Source organism: Dermacentor andersoni, chromosome 4 (assembly GCF_023375885.2).
Source record: "Dermacentor andersoni chromosome 4, qqDerAnde1_hic_scaffold, whole genome shotgun sequence".
Taxonomy (NCBI): Eukaryota; Metazoa; Arthropoda; class Arachnida; order Ixodida; family Ixodidae; genus Dermacentor; species Dermacentor andersoni.
The window spans coordinates 129,005,799-129,030,507 of record NC_092817.1 but is presented as its reverse complement, the minus strand read 5'-3'; the positions used below and the strand labels follow the sequence as shown (position 1 = coordinate 129,030,507).

At 50.0% G+C, this 24,709-nt stretch overlaps 2 protein-coding genes across 5 annotated transcripts in view; both read left to right on the top strand.

Annotated features, from left to right (window-relative positions):
- The first annotated feature begins 3,050 nt into the window (after positions 1 to 3,050).
- On the top strand, positions 3,051 to 4,031 carry LOC126537804 (SRR1-like protein). Its single transcript, XM_050184881.2, has one exon. It carries the CDS (start codon positions 3,122 to 3,124, stop codon positions 3,941 to 3,943), a length of 822 nt encoding a protein of 273 aa, XP_050040838.1. The 5' UTR covers positions 3,051 to 3,121; the 3' UTR covers positions 3,944 to 4,031.
- A 1,014-nt stretch (positions 4,032 to 5,045) lies between these two features.
- LOC126537803 (NPC intracellular cholesterol transporter 1-like) overlaps positions 5,046 to 24,709 on the top strand; it is a 126,926-nt gene continuing 107,262 nt past the window's right edge. For 3 of the 4 annotated variants that reach the window (XM_072287922.1, XM_072287921.1, XM_072287920.1), the window contains exon 1: positions 5,047 to 5,464. In XM_072287922.1, coding sequence (XP_072144023.1) covers positions 5,306 to 5,464 — 159 coding nt within the window. In that variant the 5' untranslated portion in view covers positions 5,047 to 5,305. Of the gene's footprint in view, positions 5,465 to 24,709 lie in introns of all 4 variants that reach the window. The other variant, XM_050184878.3, reaches the window with a different exon arrangement.

Genomic DNA, 24,709 nt, shown 5'->3' with positions numbered 1-24,709 from the left:
ATTTCTTGTGGACGATGCACGCGGGCGCCCCAACGAAGACGACGAACGCTCTCCGGCTCTCGAGCTGTCGGCTGAACTGGCCAGCGCTGCCGTTACCTCTTGTAAATATACTTTGTAAACAGTCTCCAGTTCTTAATGCTTCGTTCGCGTAACATTTTAGTGGAAGGTGCCGTTCCCCGTCCACGCCACGAAGCTCCGCAGCGGCCGCACCATCCTGCTTTCCGCCATGACTCCCGGTGACGACACCTCGTCTGCTTCTACTCCTGCGACCACGACAACAACGTACGTTACCGTATACCAATCCCCGCGTTCCTGGCATATTCTTCAGCCAAGATAATGTCGATGTCGAGGACCGGCTCAGCCTGTGCGAGTGTGTCAGCCGAAACAACCGCTGGGACCCTACCATTATGCTAGCGAATGTCTTATTCTACTTGGGCGGAGCTCCTCGTGTCTGGTTCCGGACACACGAGGACGAGATCTCTAGCTGGGAGGCTTTCAAGGAGAAGCTCAGCGACCTCTTCGGAAATCCCACTGGTTGGCAGCTGGCTGCTAGAAAAGAGCTTGCTATCCTAGTTCAGTCTTCAACTGAATCGTATGTCTCGTACATACAAGACGTGCTCGCTCTTTGCCGGAAAGTTGACGAGAAAATGGCCGAGGTTGATAAAGTCAGCCACGTATTGAAAGGCATCGCGGAAGACGCGTTCAACTTGCTCGTCTTCAACAATGTGTCCACCATCGACGTCATTGTCAAGGAATGCCGCCGCTTTGAGCTCGCCAAAAGCCGCCGCGGCATTCCACGGTTCTCCCGGCTCCCTAACACGGCTGCGACGTCGTCTTGCGTCGACCTTACCGCTTCACCACCCTTAAATGAGCACGTCACACGTATTGTTCGCCGCGAGCTCGAGGCTACAAGTCCTGCACCGTTCCATCCACGCCCACTTAACCCCACCATTGACCAACCCGCCCCAGCGATCTCTCTCATTCAGGCAATTGTGCGGCAAGAATTTGCAGACCTAGGTGTTCCTACCGCCTGCTCCGTCTGCCGACCTGACGCCCGACCCGTGCGGACAACTACGCCTCACAACGATCTGTATTCCCCTCCCAGATTCCGCAACCCTGCCGAGTGGAGCACTCCGGAAGACAAGTCCATTTGTTTGCGTTGCCTCCGCATTGGCCACGTCGCTCGCCACTGCCGCACCTCCTGGACGTCACCGTATTCGAGCTCCTTTACCCCGTCTCCTCGCCCATATGCCGACCCGCACCGTTACTCGCCTCACCGTTTACATCCTACCTCTGACGCATCCGTCGACAGTCGTCCTGCTCTTACCGAGAGCGTCGTCGTCTGTTCATGTGTTTCGGAGGCCAGAACAACCGATACGGTATGGTGGACGAGAATTACATTATGTGCAAGTTCGTCGGGCACATGTTGTTCTTGAAGATTACATGGCGGTGTGTTGGAGTGCAGTTTCTACGTCATCGTGTTCTTGAAAAGCGCGTGGACGGCACGAAATATTAGGTGTCAATGGTGATTGGCCTCAAACATGGCACGTGCCTACAGCATAGGATGCGCCAAGAACCCGGTCGCTGGTGGTATCAGTGGCGCAGTCAGGAAATTCTTCAGTAAAGGGGGGAAGGGTACACGCACTTTACAGGGAGAGGAGGTATTTCGGTACGAAGAAGTTTCGGGAGAGGGAGAATGGGGGGAAGGCACATGTTATGTGAACCCCCTTCCCTTCACCCACTCCTCCTGGCTACGCCCGTCGTCAATTTTATGGTCGGCATCAACGACAACAACGATGCCGCTACGACGACACGAATTCTTTACGGTATTCACGGGTTCACGGGATTCGCAGCTGCTAAGTTCCCGATATAGCTGCACTGCAAATGTACTGGGAACAGCAAAAAAATAATAAAAGAAATTTCACTGGAATATCGTAGGTGTCACTTCGTCGTTTGACTCGTGCCATCAGTGGTAAAAGAACTTGTCGCCACAGAGTTGATTAATCGCGAGCCTGCATCCTCATAACGACTCATGGAGCCAGAAATACGATCGAGAAGCCTTTAGCATTGTAACTGTTTCATCACCGGTGGCTTAGACATTGATTGACGCAAACGCTGAATTCCAAACTGGTTTAAGGAAACCTAATATTTAAATGTCCTTCGGCTCGTCTCAAATGCTTCGTTGTCCTAGTAATTGATGCGAACAGAAAACGCGACTCTTTTGCACAACTTTTCGTGACGTAGCCATACATTACCCTGACCCCGATAACACAGGAAATAACCTAAAATAAACGCCACATACGGATATTGTCTGTATCAAATAATTTCAAATGAAATGCTGGATCGTCCGGAGGTGCCGACAAAGGCAAATTTATATTTTTTTTCTAACAAACTAGGCAAGTAACCGGTCAAATATTATATAGAACGATTCAAATCATAAACGCGATATTTCTGCAAAATTTTAGGAAGAACTGAGCAGTCGTGAGTTCAGAATCTTTTTCTTTATTTGTTTAGTTGAAAAAATGCAGGTATTTGCATTTCAGCACTTTAAGGTGGAGTCATCACCAACTATATTGAATGTGCTTATCAATAGCTTAGCTTCAGCGTTATCGTACTTTCATTCTAAAATAAAAAGAAATCATGAACGCGACACCGGAATCCTGATACAGGATGTAGTGGATGAACGCAGAAATATTAACAGTTTGTGGGGCGTTTGTCAGTTAGATAGAGCGTACGTTTTATCCAAATTGAACTGTGAGAAATGAGCCGCCCACACCGGAATGAAGACAAGAAATTCTGACGCAAGCACGGCTTGTATTGCGACTTGGGGAGAGCGATAGTTCACGTCGAAGTGAAATATACGCGCTGAAAACATAATTTACTCCTTTATTTTTGCACATTGAAAGTAGTCTTTCACATATTTTTTTCTTAGCAATAACAGGCGCAGGTAAATAACAGTGTCGTAATTATAGAAACAATTCCCATGACCGGATTTCGACACAAAGTCGAAAGCGAAACGTATGCCTCGCGCTACTACAGAAAGCGCAATAGCATCGACAAAGCGAAATGGCGCTGCCCATTGCTTGCGCGTTGCGGCGTTTCTGCGCTGCTGGTTCGCGAGATGAACGCTGACGTGATGAGCCAAGATGGGTTTACTGTAGTTAAAAGACGAGGGAAATCAAGCAGGAAGCTCGCTGAGCCGTTGCTCGCAATTCATACAGACGAAGACGATGAAGGCCCTGACGAAATCGCAGTGCTGCGGCGCATCTCGGAGGCGGAAGCTGACCTTCAATCGTCGGCGTACTTTGAAAACTTTCTCAATGTGCTTACAAAGTGCCTGTGCGTGTTACCTGGCGATACTAAAGTGAGCCGTATCGTTTGTTACGGCCTTGGAAACTTCTCCGCGTGCGTCAGTGCGAGGTTCCAACTCGCGCTGCTCATCTGTATTCGCCGGCAGTTGTCCCCCGTTTCGGTGGAAATCTACGATCCTGTTTTCACGGAGAAGGAGCGGAAAATACTCGAGTCACTTAGATTCGCCGTGCTGGTTCTCAACGACGAAGGAAAACGCAGCGTCCAAGACCGGACTCTTTTCTACATGCCGCATTGCGGCACGCCGCTGTACAACAGCGTGTTGTGGGCTAACTGGGACGCCGATTCGCTCGGTAAGGTTGTCATCTTTGGCAACAGCTTCGACACCATGTGGACGAACAAGCTGGACGCTACCCTTCGCAAGAAGTGTGGTTTCTTGGTAAACGTGCGACCTGCCGTGCGCGAGTTCGCAATCGCGAACGACTTCAAGTACTCGGACGTGTTCAACGACCTCGCGTTGCACACTTTCGACGCGAGTCTGTTGCATGCAGATGTGTGGAGCTCGAGGGAGGAGCCGTTGTACGATGGCGACGACGAGATTGTCTTGGCTCTCCATGAAAAGTGTAAAATCTGAGTGTTCTTGTCGTGTTGTGTTTGTAAGCCTCACTAGACTGCCGTCGGTGTAAATAATGGTCATTTTGCACAGTAAAATGGTTGCGCTGAACTCTGTGGTTCTTCATTCGTTTGACGAGCTACACAAAACAGCCTGATTACTGAACAGCTACATTATTGCACTACTCAATGACGGCGGCAGTTGCTTTTACACTCGCGTCTCATGTGTGCGGCACCTGTCACCGACCGCGAAGGTGTTTATAAAAAACAGACGAAAAAGAAACAAATTCGGAGTTAACTACTGCACGCCGTAAATGAAGAGGGCAAGCCCCATTGCCCCGAAAATTGTTGACATCGGGAATACTGCCGGCATAACTTCACATGGGAAGACAACACGAACAAAAAAAAAAAAAAATAAGCAAGAAAAGAGCACTTCACATTTTCACTTTGAAGGAGTGTGAGATTAAACGCTTATTACTCCGGTTTAGGCGCGTGATTTCAGAAACGGCAGCACGCTTAGCAGCATCCCATGACATGAAGTTACGTTGCACCCATCAACAACTACGTACGTTTTCCCCGCTTCCGTTTCAATTTATGCCGGTAGCACCATAGGACACCTACCAAGGAGGTGTTAAGGGTCACTACATCAGACGCCGTCATCGGCGCCGGTAGCATGTACCTGACGCCCAACGACAGACGCGACTCAAGCTAACGACGATGCTCGATTCGAGCAATAATTTGAGATGACATTTTATTATTTCTTTCTTTCGCCCGAGTCCAAGGACTTCGAGCCGTCACCTGAGGCCACCACAATTAAAACTGCCGGACCATTCATCAATAAAGTTTCTTCTTCTTCATCTTCCGTAATTACGCTATAAATGGCCCCCAAGCGAAGGCACGCTTTTTGGCCTCGCCTGTTCAAGGCCACCCAGCCTACGCTCTTCTACTGCATCCATGGGGTGTTTGCGCTTGTAGATTGCCAGCCTGCTGCAGTGCCTCTCTCCGCGCGACGCGCAGTTGTGTCATGTGGCCTGCGCCCTGCCCGTACCTCCCCCTCGCAACCAGCGCGCGGCGTGCGTCATGCGTCATCTCGGGCGAAGGCCGCTAGGTGGCTGCCGCGATCGTCAGTGCGCCGCCGTGCCATCGCCGCGACGCTTGCGGGAAGCGATGAGTCTCCGCTGCCGTGGTCAGTGACGAACGCTGTGAGCCTCGGGGTGCCACCGCTTCAGCCATGCACTAGCGGGCCATCGGTAGATCAGCAAACCTTTTGTTATTTTTTAATTCAAAATTTAGCTTTATCCCCGTTCCCCGCTGCCGTTTGGTGGAAGTGTTCCAGCCCCGTAAACCAACCAAGCCTAGCGCGGCCAACTCCCTGCTCCCCAGGATGGTGCCTTCACGGACGGCTTCTAAATTATTCGGTGTTTCGTTTGTGAGTCGCAAAATCTCCTCGTCGTGCAGTGACGCTCCTGTGTACAGAATGGATAACGGCAGCTTACGAGCCACCAGCCTCCTAAGGATTTTCGCCTGCGTCCTTTTGCTACTGGTAAGTGATGGAAAAAACATTTTCACACTGCCGTCCCCGATTTCGCCTCTAGGCCTAATTTGCGGTGTTACGGGCGAGTTTGACGGCTCCGTTTCGGCGTTGTAGCGGCACGATTTCAAGGTGTGCGTGCTTTCAGAGTGGTCTTGTCACATGAGCGTGCACGACGCGCTCGGTGCTTCCGCAGCAAACCGCGCGACCTGTCGATGATAAGCGACACAGCCGAGTCAGACTCGGCTTCGTGTCCGGCTTTCTTTTTTACCTTGCGACAGTTGTATCGCGGTTCACCGTCTTTTCCTGTCAAGCTTCTCGTAGTAACACGGTTATTTAGTAGTTTCTCGGTACTGATTTGAGAACGTTCGAGTTGTAGTTGATCTTGCGAACTGTACCGGCGTCGCTGTACATATCAAACTGTGCTGTTTTGAACCGGTGTTTCCTCTTGCGCATGTAACCCATTTAGCCATTTGTGGAGGATGTATTTGGCCGTGTAAATTACGTATGTATCACGAGTAGTAAATTGGCTTGTGGCTCAGTCCCACGGGCTGCTTCATGGCCCACAGCTATCTCGTTTGCCGCTGTAGCAGTGAACCAGTGGCGATCGATGGGGCTAGCTTGTTTGACGTTTCTTGACGTAACTTTTCTTTTTGTAGTCAACGTGGCCGGGTCGCAAACCCAAACACTTTACCAGTGTTATCTACAAGTGGACTTGACGTACCCTTGGCTAGCCTTACTAAATGCGGCCGTGCCCCCGTTCTTATTCTTTTTTTTTTTCTTCTTTTGAGCATTCCTGTTGATTTGACAATGTGCCAGGCGGCGGAAAACGAAAACAATGTTCGCAATAGCTCGCGGCTGGACAGGCTGTTTGATGAAGTGTCAGTGATGTCACAGTGATTTCGAAGTTGAAAACGCGTAGCGAATAACAAGCCTTCAAGGAATTCTGTAATAAATAATGCAGGTGAAAAACTTGGGGTAACAGGAAAGTGCCACATTTATTTCGTTTTCACTGAAGAGGCAGGCGGCTCTTAACTGGCGAATGTTGAATGAACTGGTTTCATAACGTCTCAGATTGCTCAAACGTCACACAATCCTTTCTTCGCGCTAATGATCTTCGCTGTTGCTTGCTGTTCTCAGATTCGTTTTGACATTTTCCGTTGTCGATTCTGTTCGGCCGACTGGTTTAATTATTACGCTTTCCAGGAAAGGCGCTGCGCCATGTTATACAATTTGAAGTGTACTGCGCCCCTCGTTTTCCTTATATCGAGCGTCGGCCACATGAGGGCATTCATTCGTTGGCGTCATTGCATTAATTCAATGTAGGTCGCGTATCGCGATCTGCTGATTTCCTTTCAACTGAACCCGTAAAGCTTACCCGTTGGAAAATTTCACGTTGTACTCCATGCTCGGTGCCTTCTTTTACTCGCGATTTTGCGTGTGCAGATGCGCTCGGAATCATCCGCCGCGTCAAATGATGGGAAAGTGACAAAACGTTAAGTTTGTGGTGTTCTCACACATCACTTCTGCGTTTGAAGAATGTAGCAGGCCAGAAGACTTCAGTAGGGGATACACAGATATGTTGTACCCCAGACCTTACAAGGCGCAGACTGTCGAATGCTGGTTTCGCAATGCCACAATACAAGGGCTAAGGTAGGCGGCTTTTCTTTGTATGTGTGAGGCATAAGGGCAGTGTTCCCGTAGAATGCTTACGTTTTATATGCTAACCTGTGTGCATTTTGTATCCGCTAGAGCGCTGTATAACTGCCCAACCCTTTTAAAGGATACGACCACGTGTAATCGTCGTAATGATCCTGCTGAATGAAAGAAAAGCTTGTCTCAAATTCTACGATGATGGGAATGAGGTGGCGGAAGGTAGAACACTCGCGACGGGTGTGAGGTGCGTGTGCCTGATTAAAGAGCCTCTGCCGTGAACGGACGGACGAGAAGGCGGAGCTGGTGATAACTGTAGTAGTAAGATAACTCAAGGGGGTAACGGCTGGAGGTGCGAGTTCACAGAAAGCTTTCTGCTTACGTCAAAGTGATCCGCGATTGGCTGTCGCACGCTGCCCGGCGATGATACGATATCGCGCGAGTCGATAACCGGGCGACCACTAGGGGCGTTCGCGAATCACGAGTTGCACTGCTTACGTAAGAGGCGGAATCCGGCCGGGCCGCCGGGCGGTGTTGCGACAGGCCGGTTTAGCTTTGTAAGTCAAGGGCGACGTTTGATCCGCACGCAGCGTCGCTGTCTCCCGGGAGCAAAAAAGGAAAGAAAAAAATGTTTGCTTACTCGCCGCACGCTCGAAAATGCAGTCATTGAAAAATGCGAGCAATCTGGTGTGCTAGCAGCGCCTCTACAGGATCTGGTTCGCGTCGTGAACGAATCCGTAGGAAACTGGCGAGTTCCATCGTCGTCGTCTTGCGAGTGTACATTTCATTTCTCGCCGGTTTTCCACCTTCAATTTCGTAGCCCTAAATACGCGAGCGTGTTTACGCAAGTGTAGAATATGGCTTAACTATATTGTTGCTCTGTAGTGAGAAATCGCCGGCATGCATGACAAAATTTAGTCATCTGGCTGTAAAATGTAGTGAAGTGTTAGGAAGGACTTGGTCGGTGTTACAACTTCAAAAACTCCCATTATCGGAGCCAGTTTAGCGTACGCAATCGCACGGACCCCCAAGCCCCGCATAAGGCAGGGACATCATGTAAATCGTCTTAAATATTCTGAGCCCGTATTCAAAAACCCCCCAAAAACGCTCGCGTGCTAAGATTGCTGCTTAGACGAAATATCGAAAATCGCATGCGGCGCGGAGAAAACGGCACAGAACGGGATAGTGGGGTGTGGCCTGTTTAGGCTAGGAGTGTTTTTGACGTACGCCATGTTGTGACGGTCTCGCGCTATGCGCCAATAAAGGCTGCAGGAGGACTTAAACCACATCACGTTTTGGCGCCGAAACCCGCGGTCGAACCAGGAACCTTTAGATCTTCAGTATGAAGGGCCCTGGTTCGACCCCGGATTTCGTTTTCTTTGCTTCTAAGATATGCCTTCTAAAGAAAACCCACTTCCGAAAATGCGAGAAATCAGAATTACTCGAGTGCCTTTCGGAACTACTTCGAGTCCCTTTCTTCTAGCAGCTGTGCAGTACCACTTCAACCACATCGAACCGCCCTACGAAGAAACAGCTGCGAAGCTCAAGAAAAGCTTCCAGGTCGACGACGTAATTTTTGGCACTTCGACAGCTGAAGAAGTGCTACATTTGTACCAATAGACGAACAAGATAATAGAACTGGCCGGTAGGAAGATGCAGAAATGGGCGGCGAACTGTAGGTTGCTTCAAAGAACACTACAGGAAAATGAAGAAACACCTACGGTTGGGTCCCATTTGAGTAAGGTACTGTGGCTGTACTCGGACACCAATATTATAGCCCATACTAGACGCAACCAAATACACTCGCTGACATAAGATTCTTAGGTTAACCGCACGGTTAAGGGGATATATCCACAATTGTCAAAGGCGAGCCCACCCTTCATGGGAAGGTCCCCATTTGTGCTCCAGAAATGTGAGCCAGCGAATAAGTATAGCTGAAGAACATGCAGTTGCAGGCATTTAATAAAGAGATCGTCGCAGTGACTGATGGCTTTGAGTCGTTTTTGTTGCGCGGCGTGGAGTACCAAGTGTCCTATATTCCGACAATGATCTAACATTTAAAGCAGCCAGTCGTGAACTCGATACCATAGGTTCTTCGAGACATACAAGTGCAGAACTTTTGTGCGACGAGCCATATATAGCGTGTAAATTTACTGAGGAGCGTGCTCCTTGGGTAGGCTTTTGGCAAAGGATGATTCGGACTGTCAAACAATGCCCCAGGAGAACGTTAGGGAGTGGTAGCTCCAACTTTGAACAGCTCGGTACGCTTTTGGCATAGGTCGAGGCAGTGGTTAATTCTAGACCATTTACACATGTTTCTGCGGACGCTGCAGACTTTGAATTCTTACACTTGCTCGTTTTTTTTTAACGCTTCGACAACTTACAGCTCTCCCTCACCGTGAAGTTAGTGAAGCGTCAGGGAATCGCACCGACACGCTGCGCCTATGCAGAGACCGGCAACGCAGGCTTTTTCTAGAATCGCTGGTACTCAAAAATTGATGACATTGTATTCATACGTGAGGACAAAGTGCCGATAACATTCTTGCAAATGGGAAGGATTTATAAAGTATACGAGAGCACTGACGGAAACGTTAGAGCATGCAGGATTCGGCTAGAAAACAACACCCTGATTACGAGGGCGATACCACTTCTATCTCCGCCAGAAACACGAGATGGAACTTGTTGGGGCCGGATGACGTTGGTAATGGCGTGCGGCGAGGAGAAGACGGTGAGGAACGGGATAGGGGTGTGGTGGTCTGTTTAGGCTATAGGACTGTTTTGATGTACGCCGTGTAGGGGCGCCATCGCGCTAAGCGCCAATAAAGGCTGCAGAAGGACTTTTCCCGCAGGACGTATTACTACAGAGAAGCCGACCAGCCAATGGCGAAGCTCACCCATACGAGCGAAAAGCTTTACGAATTCTGCCCCTGTGGATTTAGTTTCCGAAACCACGATCTGATTGCCCGTAGTAGGGGGACTGCGAATTAATTTCGACCGTCCGGGGGCTCTTTAACGTGCACCCAACGCATGGAATGCAAGCGTTTGTTTTTTCTGTAATAACAGTAATAATAATAGTAGGAAGAAACGCACTGATCTAAGCATCCTTCATGATTGATGTCAGCCAACCCGCCGTGGTTGCTCAGTGGCTATGGTGTTGGGCTGTTGAACACGAGGTCGCGGGATTGAATCCCGGCCACGGCGGCGCCGCATTTCGATGACGGCGAAATGCGAAAACACCCGTGTACTTAGCTTTAGGTGCACGTTAAAGAACCCCAGGTGGTCTAAATTTACGGAATCCTCCACTACGGCGTGCCTCATAATCAGAAAGTGGTTTTGGCACGTAAAACCCCATAATTTGATTGATGTCAGCCATTAGCCAATAGCAGCCGCGTATGGGAACGTGCTATATATTACGAAATAAAACGTGCGTAAAACAGTGAGGAGCTGGCTTCTGTTGAAAAGAGAGCGTTTGAGCGACTTCTCGTTCCGGCTTGTGAGCTCCACGCTCCGCGTACGACCGCAAAACTTGGCTGAGATGTTCACAGCAGCTCATGCTATCCGCGGACTTTTTTTTTTTTTCCCCACCAAGGCCATGTGGTGGTTCGGGACCACTTTAATATTACAACGAATTACGCTCACGACGTATACCTGTATATCTTCCTTTAATGGGCCGCGCATTATATTTTGGTCGCCAATGTGCACAGCCAGTGGAGTCTCTCTAACCTCCGTAGCGTTGCCTCCGCTGTATGAAACGCAGTGCAAGATTGTCACTTATTTAAAATTTCGATGTACTCAGTCGTGTATGCAGTGTGTTCTGCTTGCAGTTTGCTTGTCGTGCTCCCTACACCCTTCTCGTAACTCGTTCGGGTACCAACTGTGTTTTAAGAGATAAGAACCCCCTTCTGTATAAAAAACCATAATGTGCTCTCGTAATTAACTTCCCCACGAAAGCTGACGAGGGCGACATTACGGGCATATCGGGACATTGCCGGTATGCTCGCTGGCTAACTTATCGGGCTTGTGAAATATCGCGCGGGTATCTTCGCACGGTCGTGTCATTATGTGACAAAGTTCATTATCTATATGCTTTTTTATTCATCTGTCGATTATTCTGTTGGACTTGAGTGTTTTTTCCCCGCAGCCTTGTGTGATTTGCTCATAGAAAAACTGTAGCAGTATGCGATAAGTTAATCGATGTGATTGGGTACTTGAACGAGAGCTAGTAGCTTGATAACTTAGAGCTAATTTCGAAACCTGCAAAATCGAATACGCAGTATGCCTTGTCCGAATGTTAAGGGGCACACTTTACTATGCATACAACCGCTTGCTCCGTTGTCGCAAACCCCTTGTCACTTAGCGTTCGCTACACCGGGTGCGTCAAAAAAGTTTTAAATTCGAAGGCGTCCGAAGGCCCGTTGAGGGAAAAAGCCGACGTCTGTCATCTGCAGCAGCGAAAAGGCACCTAAGCTCGCATCGCCATTGGCTGTGACGCCACGTCATTAGCGTGCCTTGACGGAGTTCTCATTGGTTGCAATGCCACGTGACGAGCTGCGCCTCGACGGAGCAGACCGGGCGAAAGCGAACACCTGCTGTGGGCCTTAGCGCGCCAGGTGTTGCGTGAGGGGAAAGGGTATCGCCGCGACGCCACGTCACCCGCGCTCTCGGCACGAGCGCTTCTCGACGACGCAGAGCAACCATCTAGGAGGCGTTGGCAAAGCGGGTGAAAACGAACAGCTGCTGGGGCCTTAGCGCGCCCGGTGTTACGTGAGGGGAGAGGGCATCGCCGCGACGGTGGCAGGTGGCGTTAGCACCGCAGACTGCTGGTGCTTGCTGGCTAGGACAGCAAGTACCGCTATCGTACATTACTCGCTGCGCAAAACTCGAAGGACCGCTCAGCGTGGTTCAGTCGGACATTAATGCTTCCGCTTTTGGAACTCGTAAGAAGTGCTCAGGTGTCCTCGGTATTTTTTCATCCAATTACGACACTTATGGCAATATGCGAATTGTTTCGAGATATTCACTCCCGAAGTGTGCGAGTACATTAGCGTCGGTTATTTTTGCGCTTCAATGCGTAAAATGGCGCCTTGCTGAAAAACATTTAGTGGAACTACAGTGCATATTTACGGAACATTTGACGGCGCATACCTCCAAAGCAGTGCCTCCCTGAGAATTCCTTCCAAGCGGGATATGCATTTCAGTCACTGACTACAGTTTATAAATTGCCACGTACCCTAAAGTAATCAATTAGAACTTAATCAGCGAAAGTTTGTTACTTCGTCAATTGTGCATTATGACTTGCTGGGCAATGTCTATTTCTGCGAGTAATCCAGGTCATGGATTGGAATTGTTATATCTGGCGCAGGCATTTTCCAAAAGTTATGTCGTCTAAAAGAAAAAACAAAAACGAAACAAAGAAACGCACTCACCTGGTTTTAAATACAGAGCTGATTAATCATACCGTCGTCACATCAAAACGATAGTTTCATTTGTGCTTATACAGTGGGGAATCGCATCTAACGCGTGCCAACATGGGAAGGAGGCAGTTGTTGGCCTGATTCTCCCGCCAACTCGCAGAGATGAGGTTATCTTTTTTTTTTTTTTTCCCTCAAGCTTCGTGTCATCGCGTTGGAAGCCGCTAATGCAAACCTCCGGCAATCGGCCAACGCGTAATTTATTCCCGTTAACTGAGCGCTCCAATTCCGCTCGGCCTGAAGCGGTCGCGCTGGGCACACCTGGCAACAGCGCAACACCGCGCTTCTCTGATTGGTTAAGAGCGAGAAAGCGTGTTGGAATTGCGAAGCCTTCGTAGTGGCGTTGCCTGAGCCGGGCGTTATCTCGATCGCGCGATTCAGGTGTAGTCGCCGTCGGCCCGACCTGACCACCTGTTGTCACGCTTCGGGGAAAAGCGTCGCTCAAGAGTATGTGCTGTGCTGGGAGTGCTGGAAACTTCTTTCACTGACTAATGAGCGAGGCTGCTGCTCGCGCTAGGTATCGTGACACACCTCCCCCCCCCCAAAAGAAAAAATAAGAGAAAGACTTAAAGCCTCGCAGGGGTGTTTGCTAACTTGCTAGCTTTAACAACGTTATCTCCCACCTTTGCAGCTACTTTTGTCTCGCAGTCTACAAAGGGGAACGACACTATCTTTGATTGAGCGATAAGGCTCGGGCATTGTTCGGTCGGTGGTTCTGCAGTAAAACCTCGTTATGAGGAAGTTGAAGGGGCAGCCAGCATTACTTCGTAATATCCATTATTGCGTGTACTGCAATGTGAATCTATGGGCATTTCAAAGGGAATGTCACTTGCTTTGTGTCCATTATTTCGTTGTGTACCGTTTCGTTATAGCGAGGTTTGACTGCCATTAGGCGTAGGAAGCGGGATCCACACTGCTGCGAAATTCCCTCGCACACACCCCGTCCCATAGTCATTAATTAGCTAAATTATGTACTTTAACGTCCAGGAACTGCAGTGGTTTGTCAGGGGCGCTGTAGTGGGTTGTGAGGGTCGCTGGGGCTTCGAATTAAATTTGACCGCCCGGGGTTCCTTAACGCGCACCTAAATATAAGTATGCATGCGCTTGTATTTTTTTTCGTTTTTTTTTTTTTTTTCATTTCGTCGCCGTCAGAATGCGGCCGCCACACCGCGGGAACCTTTCCCGCGCCCGCCTCCTGCTGCAGCAGCAAAACCAGTCAGCCACCGCGGATGGGAAGCCGTCGACTGTCGAGCATTGCCCTTGTAACCGATTGTTCGGTTCAGTGAGGATAGGTGTTTGGAACGGGAAGCGAGTCCGGAACACATATTATAAACCACAGTTCTCTGAACTGGCCGCCGTGGTCCGTCAACCGCTGCACAAACAACCGATTGCTTTGTTTCGCTGGAAAGATTAGCGACCACCTTCTCTGTCGTCCGCCCGATAGCTCTCCTGGTGGGGCCTCGACGATGTCGGCGTCTCTAGCGGGCGGCGCTCTTCGGGAGCGTTCTTGTTCGCGGACTTCTTCCGCTGATCGTATCGCCGCAGCTTACAGCGAGAAGCGCGACAATGGATGCTGCCTCCCCCCCCCCCCCCCCCCCCCGCCGGAACGCCGCGGTCATGCGAGCTGTACTGCTCGCAGAGTGCCACCTTGACCTGCCGCAGCCGGTCGTTTGTATGTATGTGTGTGTGCGCTGTTTGTGTGTGCGTGCGTGAAAAATGTGTGTGTTGTGTGGGGTGGGGTGGGGCAGGGATGAGGTATTTCATCCGAAGCCTGTCGACTAAAGTGTCGAGATTTGTGTGTGTGGGTGTGACAGAATACTTTTTGCCCGCTACTCTGAAATTTGCGGAAAAGTAAACGCACGTGCGAAGTCCATGCACAGAGTATGACCGCTTCTGCAACAGCTTTTCCAGCGCTTTTCTTTTTCTTTTTTTTTTTTGCACGTGTTTCTTTGAAGCCAGAGCTTGATTAGTATGAACGTTTGAGTTGGTGTTTGACGTTGCAATGTCGTAGCACGCTGCATCGCCATCGAGACGTCGGAAAACTTCAGGATACAAAACGGACTTGTGGGCTAGTCGGTATCGAATGCAAATAGTTTCTTACGTAATGTGCTAATAGTTCTAGCTTCCTCTGTGCCTTCTCTAGTATCGCGCGTTTCTTTGCGCTACTAACTGTTAACATTCACGATAAAGTTGTGCATGATCTCGCTTGGCAAGCAAACGCGCAACCGGCAATGCTCATTTTGGCGAGTCCGCCTTTTTCTAAAACTGCGTGATAATGTGTTGCAGCAAAACTCGCGTGTTCTGCGACTTGTTCATAGCCAGTAAGCGTATACATGATGGTGTTTCGCTTTTGTGTGCAATATGAGTGCCTTATGTTTGACGAGGTTTTTTTTTTCCCACCGGCCCTGTAATAGCCTTGGTAGTGCTTGGGTGACAACAAGCATGATAAATGAAATTAACTGCCTTGGATGCTTCTCCTGGCGGATGCAGGCTGAATGAAGGCTACGCTGCGTGTGTGTTGGGGGAGGCCGAAGGTTGCGAAGGCGGCCAACGTTTTGTGTCCTCCTCTCAACCTTCGTCCTTTCTCGATGATTACTAATCGACAGACACCGGAAGCGGAGGGGGGGGGGGGGGGGGTGATGGTGCTTCGCAATAGTTTGACCGCATCGGGTTCTTTGACGTGCACCTGAATCTACGAAGTCCGCGAGAGCTTTCGTACTCCACCACCTTCTCCTCTTTAAGGCTACTTGTCCTTTTCCTCAAGCCACAACCGGAGAGTACGTGCGGATGTTACTGGTGTGTTCCCGGTATATAGTTTGCGCCGATATTTTTTTTTCTTCACACGTTTTTCCTTTGTGTCGGCGCCGGGAGAACGAGTTTCCGCCTAGCCAGGAAAACGAGCGGACCTTAGTTGAAAAGCACGTCGTGCGGAGACTGCGGAGAGTCGCGTGATGCATCCTGGTGGGTCCAAAGTGCTGTTGGCGACTGGCGGCGAGGGGGGGGGGGGACGGGCGGGGGGAAAGAAAAGTGACGGGATTTTCGTTACTTATGGGAAAGGGCCGATGTACCCCCCAGCTTTCTTTCCCTTGCGTGCCTGAAGAAGACGGGAGTTTCGTGTTCCTTTATCGCTTTGTCTGCGGCTGTGTGCGCGCCATCTCCAGCATTCGCCCCGGTGATAAAATCACCAGCGGAAGGAGCAGGTTACTTCCAGGGGCACGCTTTGACCGAGCGATGGCCTTGCGGCAGACCTCTGCCGTGTTGCTTGATTGAAAGTTGTGCACGTTCAGTGGAGCGTTTGTGAACTCGACACAGTCACAAATTGTTCCGACGCGCACATTGGCGAAGAGAGTAAAGGAGTAGCCCTCAATTAGGTTCAACCTACTTGGATAAAAAGAAAAAAAAAGAACATAATGTCAGTCCCTCAGTCATTATTTCTGTCTCTGCCATTGGCTGGGCTCTGGAGGGCCAGGACAGCGTCCTTCGCCACGATTGGGCGTGGAAGTTCACAGTGCGATGGCTGAAACGGAGAGCTCCCCTAGACCACGCCCACCTCGAATCGGGCGGCGCAAACCCCGCAACCTGTTCTTGGGCTGCTGCGCTAATTTGCGTTCGTTCAATAATACTTCCAGTCAAAGATCCTCGTCCCAAATCGCCACTGGTGGATATGTGCTGGCTATTTTTCTCGCCTAGCTCTTTGACAAGTCGATTCGGCGTTTTGCTTGTTGCATGACGTCGAATTTTAATCTGCTACCTGCGATATCTCGAATGCCCCGCTATGCGAGGCGAGCTGTTTTTTGCGCACGAAACCCTGCACGCACTCTTTTTTTCGAACGGTTGTCTACGGTGTCCTTGTGCAGGCACTGCGGGACAGCTGCGAAGCGTAGGTGTGTCCAACGGCTGCGGCAGTTTGCTCAGGCCGCCAGCATACCCTGTCGCCTCTTTTCCAGTCGGGCGCCAGCCTGAATTCTGAGAAGGGGTTGCGAGTTGCAACCTCTCTCTCTCTCACACACACACACGCACACACACAGAGACAGACAATGCGAAACGGGGCTTTCGAGCAGTTGTTCCGGTTGTTCGTCCGTGAGGGGCTGTCTCTGCTGCCTTCACTGAACGTGCGAGAAGGGTGCTCTAGGCATGATTCATGGTTGTCCCCCTCCTTGAGCGAGGAGGTTCGCGCCCTTCCTGATCCACTTAACAATCGTCCTCGCTTCCGGGCAGTGCCGGAGTATGTCGCTTTGGCCCCCGTGCCTAGAGCGTTGGCGGCGATGGGCGCCTTCGCTCGCCAGCTCCTAGAGCTCGGCTGGCGTTCGCGCAGCCCCTCGGCGAAACGGCCACCGCCTGATTTCGGAGGCCATGCTTTTCTCACCGTAGTTTTCGACAAAAAAATTACCGCAGGGATCTACGCGCTGCGAGAGTTCCGCTTACCCTGAGGGTCGATGTGGCATTGGTGTTTGCAGTTTATTAGCGTGTGTAATGTACCTCCATTCGTATCGTGACTGATTGTAGCCACGGCAGTACGGCAGTGGTGCTTAAACACGCACAGACGCAGCACGAAAGGCAGACTGGGCTTTCATTAAAATGTTTAGTGAGCGAAATCGCCGTGTCTCGACTCGAAAACGCGGTGTCGCTTCTGAAATGTTTGCTGGCGCCTTACGTAGGCTGTGCGGGTGGAATTTGGTTGTGAATCATGCGGCTATGTGCCTTCATGGCCTTGGTGCCCATGCTGTCTTGCAGTTCTTTTCTTTTGTGCACCGAAGTGAAGCTAGTGGCGGGTCGTCATGCGAGGAGAAGCGCGGGTGCCTTTCGCGTAATACACCTTTGTGTCTGTTTTGTTTCGCAAACGTCGCCGTTCAGTCGTGTCGTTCGAAGTCCTCTCGTACTTCGGCGCCGAGTTACGTATTTGGCTTAAGCGGCACAGGCCGCGTCCACGTGTCCGTGTCGGCACGTTGGACATCGACCTGCTTTCAGATTTCATGGCGGGTTGTATGCACCGACCGCGCGAAACGGCTCGGCTCGTCTTACCGCGTGTTTTGCAGAGATCGCACTTCGCTTTCCTTGCAGTCGCGTAGACGACAGCACATGGCTGGCTCTGTTCGTTGTGTACTTGGCGCGCAGGCCCGCTAAAGAAAAGAAGATAAACACAAAAGGCGGTTTCCTTTTCTTTTTCTTTGCGCTATTGGATAGCGCGGAGTCTGCTTTTCTGTCTGTGCCGCCTTGAAATCGCCTGACGTGTTCAGATTTCTTTTGTTCTTCCTGTGCGTGACGCCACGGGTGTGACTCAACCGTTCGCGCTCGATGTGCTCGTCTCCGGTTGCGTTCACATTGTCGGCGTTTTCGCCGCCCCTGTCTCCGAGCGCTTCCGCGCCAGCGACACAGGGGGCAGGCAGTGTGCTTGCGAAATCGAGCGCTCGGTTTACACGGCGGCGGCGGCGGCATTCCGGCAAGGGCGAAATGCAGAAAGCGCCAGCTGTAGTTACCGAGCGTTCGAGAATCGAGAATTTCAGCGTGGTGGCAGGCTATAGACGATTTTATATTCCCTTCATGGGCGCCGCCATCTTGTGCTGTTACACAAACACTTTGTTTTATTAGAAGTAAACTGACGTAACATGGTCATGAAACGCTGAACGCATTTATGCAACTATATTCATGCTTGCCAATTGGCTGTAGGAGCGTACGCTTCGCCGTTAAAGACAGAAAACGGCAGCGTTAACAGCCCAAGATGGCGGCGCCCAAACGTTCCCGTAAAATATTCTATACCGGTACGGCCCGCCCGTTGTCTGTGAACGGCCCGGAAATGGCCGACACTTTCGCGGAGGTTGTGGCTACAAAAGGGGTAACCACCGCGGTTTTCGCTCCATATCGTTACGTCTATTTTTAGACGCCTACATTTCTCGTTTGCTTATTCCATGCTCTCTCCACGTCCTCTAAAACACTTTGTCTAACGTTGTATAAGCAGCAGCTACTCAGCATTAATTGCCATTCACCCAACTTTTGTATTAGCTGTGATTTTCCGAACTCTCCCCTCTAGTACCTCTGAGCTTGTGGGTATACAATAAGTAACGAATGAAAGAGAGAACAGTACAGGTCAAACACCAATGAAAACGCGACTTGCTGTCGCATGTAGCCGCATGCCCACGCTTGGAACAGAACAATAGCAAGTCGCACGTTTTCATTGGTATTTCAACAGCGCCGCTCTTCTTGCTCATTCCCATGTCGCTTGCTTTCATTTCGTAACGTCAGTATATCTCTTGCGTGCCACAAGTAATCCCGATTGGAAGTCGGCGCTTGTCCTTGTGTGCTCTTCCGATTATACGTCCTCGCAAAGAAAGTCACTCCTTTTTATGCGTTGAATCGCGTAAAAAAAAAAAAAAAGATACGTGGTCCAGGCGGGCGACAGTCTCCATTGAGGACGAACGCTGCTTCAGGCGAAGCCGAAAGAATGTGCCACGAGTTGTATAGTGGTTCGGGGCGGCAGCTCCGCATCGAGTGTTGCCACGCTTGCGGTGCCGGAGTTGCATCATCGGAACCGCGCAGGCGCGAAAACCGGCTGGAGGAGGAGCGCCCTATATCGTAATCGAACGTGTCAGCGTGTGACGTATGTACGTGTCGTGCCGATTGCGTTATACCCGCGGTAGTACGCTCGCGTACAGCGTGGAATACTTCGTTGTTCGTGGCACCTTGCCGTTGGGCTCCGCGGTGGCTGATCGCTCGCTCGGGAAGTACAGACGATGCTCACGGTACTTCATCGCTGCGCGCAGTATACATTCTAAAAAAAAAAAAAAAACGTTTACACCCTTTGGGGTGTACATCTGTCACACAACGGTAATCGTCATCTGCCTTGCTTGTGTTTCGTTTCCTGAAAACGCAGCGCCCGCTACTTTCCTGTCGGCAATGCTGTGTCATGCTGGTAACGCGCATGCCGTTCGTTACTGGGAAGTATCGGGCTCGCAGCGTTAAAGAAAATGCGGACAAGACAGATGACGTTTATTGTTGTGTGGAAAGATACCACTCAAAGCGTGTAAACTTTACTTATAGTGTAGTATATTTCCTATTATTATTTTAGCCGTGTAAGCCCCAGACTATCAATAATGCTGCGCATTTTATATACCTCGAAATTCCGATTTAAGAGCGGAAAAATTTTTTGCACGGCATATTCTTTTTTTCTTCTTTTTTTTGATAGGCTGGTGCGAGTTTGCAGAGGTGGATAGTTCCGCAAACCAATTACTAATTGACAGTTATTGTACTAAAAGCTTTCTTTACTAACATATCGTCTAGCCAACATATTGTTCCATGTTTCTTTGGTCTGTGTTTTGGCGCTACTGGGTTACACAAGCCGCCGGTGAGATTTTACGAGCTGAACGGCCGCGCTCTGTATGCAGGGGGCGACTCTGCTTTATGCGTTCTGTGCTTGGACGCCCAAATGAGATCGCGTGGACGTTCCCCGTATAGCCTTTTATCGATGTATAAGCCCCCTGAATAGAGCGAAGCCCTTGGCAAGCGGTTCGCGACCTTGCGGGCGAGCCCTGGCACTTGTGCGTGATTGAACTCTCTGATTACGTGCACGCTTATGTACACGTGGCGCTGTTGTTGTTGTTTTGTTTTTTTTCTCTTGCGTTCTCGCCACGCGAGGCGAGCTTTCTGCCAGGCGAGGAGCAATGAACTTCGCGGTTTTGGTGTTTCGTGCATTTCGTGTAGGGGGGGGGGGGGGGGGGGCGCTTTCGCTGCTGTTTCGAGGGTGTGCGCGATAGGCGGCGCCTCGAAAACGAAGCGGGCTATAATCGTCAACGTAAATTGTTACTTTGTTCGCACAAGCACGTAACGTGACAACACCTTCGTATTTTTGCTCCTTTCCCACCTTTTTCTTCTTGCCTTTCTTTTTTTTGACCGCTTTTTTTTTTTCGCTCTTGATGAAAGTAGCCGAGCCGTTTTGGAACCGAGTGCGATGTCGCAGGTTTGATACCTGATCTTGCCGCTAGTGGCGCCTATGTAGTGTTTGGCGATAAAAACAGAATTATGCAACTTACGAAAATGGCAGCGAGTACCAAGGGTTCTTTCGGTGTGCGTAATGGAGATGTTCCAAGTTGCCGCCCAAATAATCTGGAAATAATCTCTAGTGAGCTATGTAGATCTTGTCCTGCCATTATGAGAAAGAAGAAAATAAAGGGAAGAGTATTTAGCCACCCAAGTTCTATCGTCAACGCCTCTTGTGTGGTTCATTTTCTTTTCTCCTCTTGCTCCGACTCTACGGGCGGCTCTCTCATTCCGTATATCTATAGGGCGTTCTGTACGTCCCCACTGCAGAGAGCTTATGCGGTGATAATTGTGACCACTCCTCGATTTTCTTGCAGAAGTAAAAGCAATGCCGGTTTATGTATATATAGCGAAATGCCGCGTTGAATGAAATGAAGCGAAGCGAGAGCAGTTTACGTCAAATAAAAGAACATTTGCGAAAGGAAAACGTGGCTTCGACGGCTGTTACGCACGTTTATATGTACGCGCGTTAATATACGCCAAGAGAAAATCTCTCCGGAGATTTCGAGCGCGCATTGCCAGAGGTGGCTTGGGCAAGGTTCGATCCTGGCGCTTGCTGTCTGTATGCCTTTTTTTTTTTCCCACGTGATGTACCATACCACGTGACGTGCTGTGCGTCGATCCTTGTGCCGGCTGACGGGTCATCTCGAAGTGCTGGACACAACTGTAGAATTGTGCAAATAAATGCGGCCGTCGGGGATGCATTTCGGAGATCAAACCGAGAGCGATAACCATGGTTATCGCTCTCGGTTTGATCTCCGAAATGCATCCCTGATGGCCTCCCCAATCTAAGTCTCATCACACCTTTGCAGTGATTTGGCATATATAACTTCAGCGGGCAATTACAGCCCGTTATAGTTCGTTCCTTTTAACAGTGGACCGAGCTGTGCATATAGTGTATGTCCTGGTGTGATTCCTTGTACATTACACCGCCCATTAAATTGAGTCATGTTCGAAATTCAGGAAGCGGGCTGTATGTAAAGTATATTGAGTCAGGTGCCCGGACATTAAGTCAGATGCGCGCGAAACTGTTACGCGAGATCCTTGCGGTCAGCTTTCGTGCAAGTTGACATTACTTAGGGTCTTTTTTCTCGTCACACATGGAAGAAAAGCACCCGCAAAGCGCGCATCTAATACCGTGAGTTGACACGAAATTCCAGCACGCGTTGTGCCAACTGTGACAGCAGGTCGTCTCGCGGAGTGCTCGGCACAGCCACTGAATCGCCTAATTAAATAACGGCTGTCGAGCTGCACCTATTTCGAGGATAAACGAGACATTGAGATGGCTGGGATAATCGGGGTTAATTCTCCACCAACCTACCACACGATGGTACACCTTCGTCTCTTTGTGTTTAACCAACTTAGAGACGCGGTTCTTCGACGAGAAACGCCAAGAGACGGTTATTTTCTTCCCATTCACGGGGATGATGCATTCGGTATCCTACCGCGTGGCATTTAAATAACACAGGTTGGCTTCTCGCGTTCGTAACGTGTGCCCATACGGTAATGAGATGCGAAGAAACGCACACACTTTCTTCTGACGTCATTAGCCCCGCCCTCCCTCCCTCGCTCTGAGGTATCGCCTCGCGTTAACGGCCGTCGCCTTGAACGCAGCTTCTTGATCGTCCGGCTGGGGTTGTATTTCTCATTCGTGCTCTTGACTCGTGCGCGCCCGTCATTCGGCCACGGCGGACACTGCACCCGCTGGAGACGCGTGCTCTGTCTACGCAATCGAAGCGCTCGGTGACCGAGGGGGATGCTTTGCCGCGCGTGCCCTGAAGAGGTCGTTGGGTGCGCAAGGCACTCGCAGCCCGCGTACAGCGATTGTAAGCGCGTGGCCTGTGCAGTCGTTTCGTAATCACTTGTGTCGTGTCCCGCATAAGTACTACATATATAGGTTTCGCAGCTTTCACCTCGGGGGAACGTCGCGTGAGACATCTCAAGTGCGGGGAATGACGTATTTGCCGTGTAAGTCAAGTAGGACAAATTGTGGGGCAAGTCTATATACACACCGCCCGTTATACGTGTGCCTTTTCTGTCGTTGGATTTTTCTTGCGCCCTGGCTCATCGGGTGGGTGATTTTCGCTGCTATGTAACGTGACGTCCACGGGGACGCCGTGTTAAAGACGTCATGTTATGGACGTCATCTGGTCTCTCTCACACCTTTCGTGGTAGTTTCTGCGGAGCAACGGCGGTACATGTAGCGATCTCTATACTTAAATGTAGTTGCCCAGTACTGCTGGGGCGACGTATTACGCTGCCGTTACGCGTCCAGCGTGTGAAAGGCATGGCGCAGAGTGATTTTATCACGATTTGCTCTCGTGCTGTATAAACTTGTCCAGAATATTCGCTTTTGTACCTAATTATTCTTATAGTTGATACGTGTACTAGCCAGTCCAGTTTTCAAACCTTCTACCAAATTGTAAGCGCACGCAGAGCATTGTAGACCAGCGCCAAATGAAAAAAGCCCGCGAATCGACGCAAAGTACCTCGTGCGGCCAGCCGCACGGCAGTTTTGCGTGTAATCACGGGTTTGTATCACGCTTGAAAAAACGTTTAGCACGTATTGAGCAACAGGAAACTGTATCGGGAGTTTTTCATGTTGCTGTACAATTTTCTCATTGACACTTTTAATCTAGTTTGAAAAGTTGGTTAATTATTTAAGACTAATTATGCCATTAGGCGGACTGAAGTAGAAAAACTGATCTGAGTACCTCCAAGCAACGGCAAACAACATTAGTTTGGTTCTGTCCACCGACGTGGCATTTGCATACTTTTAAACCTTGGTGCATGATAATTGGGACACCCTGTTTATTATGCAAGAAAAAAAAATTCAGTGCCGTTCCACTCTATGAAGGCGGATGTGCGAAGCTGTATATAGTGATGACTATATTGATGTAATACATGCTAATTACTATATTTATTGAATCAAGACACATACACGTGACGTTTTGATTCTACCGTCTTTTATTTTGTTTCCATAGTGATGATCGCTTTATGGTGACTATGGTAGACGGCCATGGGCTGAGTGACGATGCTGGAAAGATTTTTAGTGAACGTATAGTCTGTACGTTACTGATGACGCGCAGTTGGTATATTGACATGTTTATAGCATTAGCATTTAATGCCGAACCTATCCAGCTGGAGCGGCACTAACTACTTTCCGTCCGGTCGGGTCAGATCTATGTTGAAATCGCCTATACAACGACGACGGACACGGACATGGAGTCGATAGGAGTGATCCAACCGAACACGTCGGTCAGAAACGTCTCAGTGTCCCTATTGGACGTAGCTGGTATATATATATATATATATATATATATATATTTCTTGGACTGCACGAACCTCTTGTACGCAGGCGTAAAAGACAAACTTGGTCACACCCATTGCGTGCTCGCCAAGGCACATATATACCGGTATACTCGAATCGAACTCATCAATAGATACTTCTCCGTATATGGACTATGAGTTTGCAAAACTAACGCGGAAAATGTAGCTCTTTCGTGCCCCGAGCACTTTTCTTTTTCTCTCGGCGGCACCGTTTTGCCCGTCCAACGCTACTACGACACAATTCATGCGCCGTACTGCGCACCTAAGCATATATGGTATACCAGGGTCGGTCTGCGCTGCTGAACGGCTTTACGCGTCAGCGGGTTTTGGAGCGGACGCTGCCGGTTCAGGGCGCTCTGAGTGCGGGACGGGAACTGGCAGTCGTCACGCCTCGCTGTCTGCATTCATGAATCGCCATGGGTGCGTGGCGCCGCTGCGCTTCCCCCCATCCCTCCCTCCTTTTTTTTTTTTTTATCTTGCTTCTGCACTGCCACAATGCAACAGTAAATCAGCGGAGACCGACGCAGAATTATTTCAAAACTATTATTATCCTCAGTTTCGCCTTGATACTGTGGCCACTAAAACAGAGAATGGAGGTCCGAATTCCATTTCACGTCTGGCCGTTCTACACGAAGTCTACCCCGACTTGTATCGCGACGACGCCTGCCCCTCCTGCGGGCAGACCTCCACTCTAGCGCACATGCTGTGGGAGTGCGGGGTCGACATAACCCAAGTTCATCAAGGAGGAGTGGGGCTCGCTTCTGCGTGGCCC

Excerpts from the sequence above, each read along its gene's own strand:
- LOC126537804 (XM_050184881.2), top strand. The coding sequence starts at position 3,122 with ATGAACGCTGACGTGATGAGCCAAGATGGGTTTACTGTAGTTAAAAGA.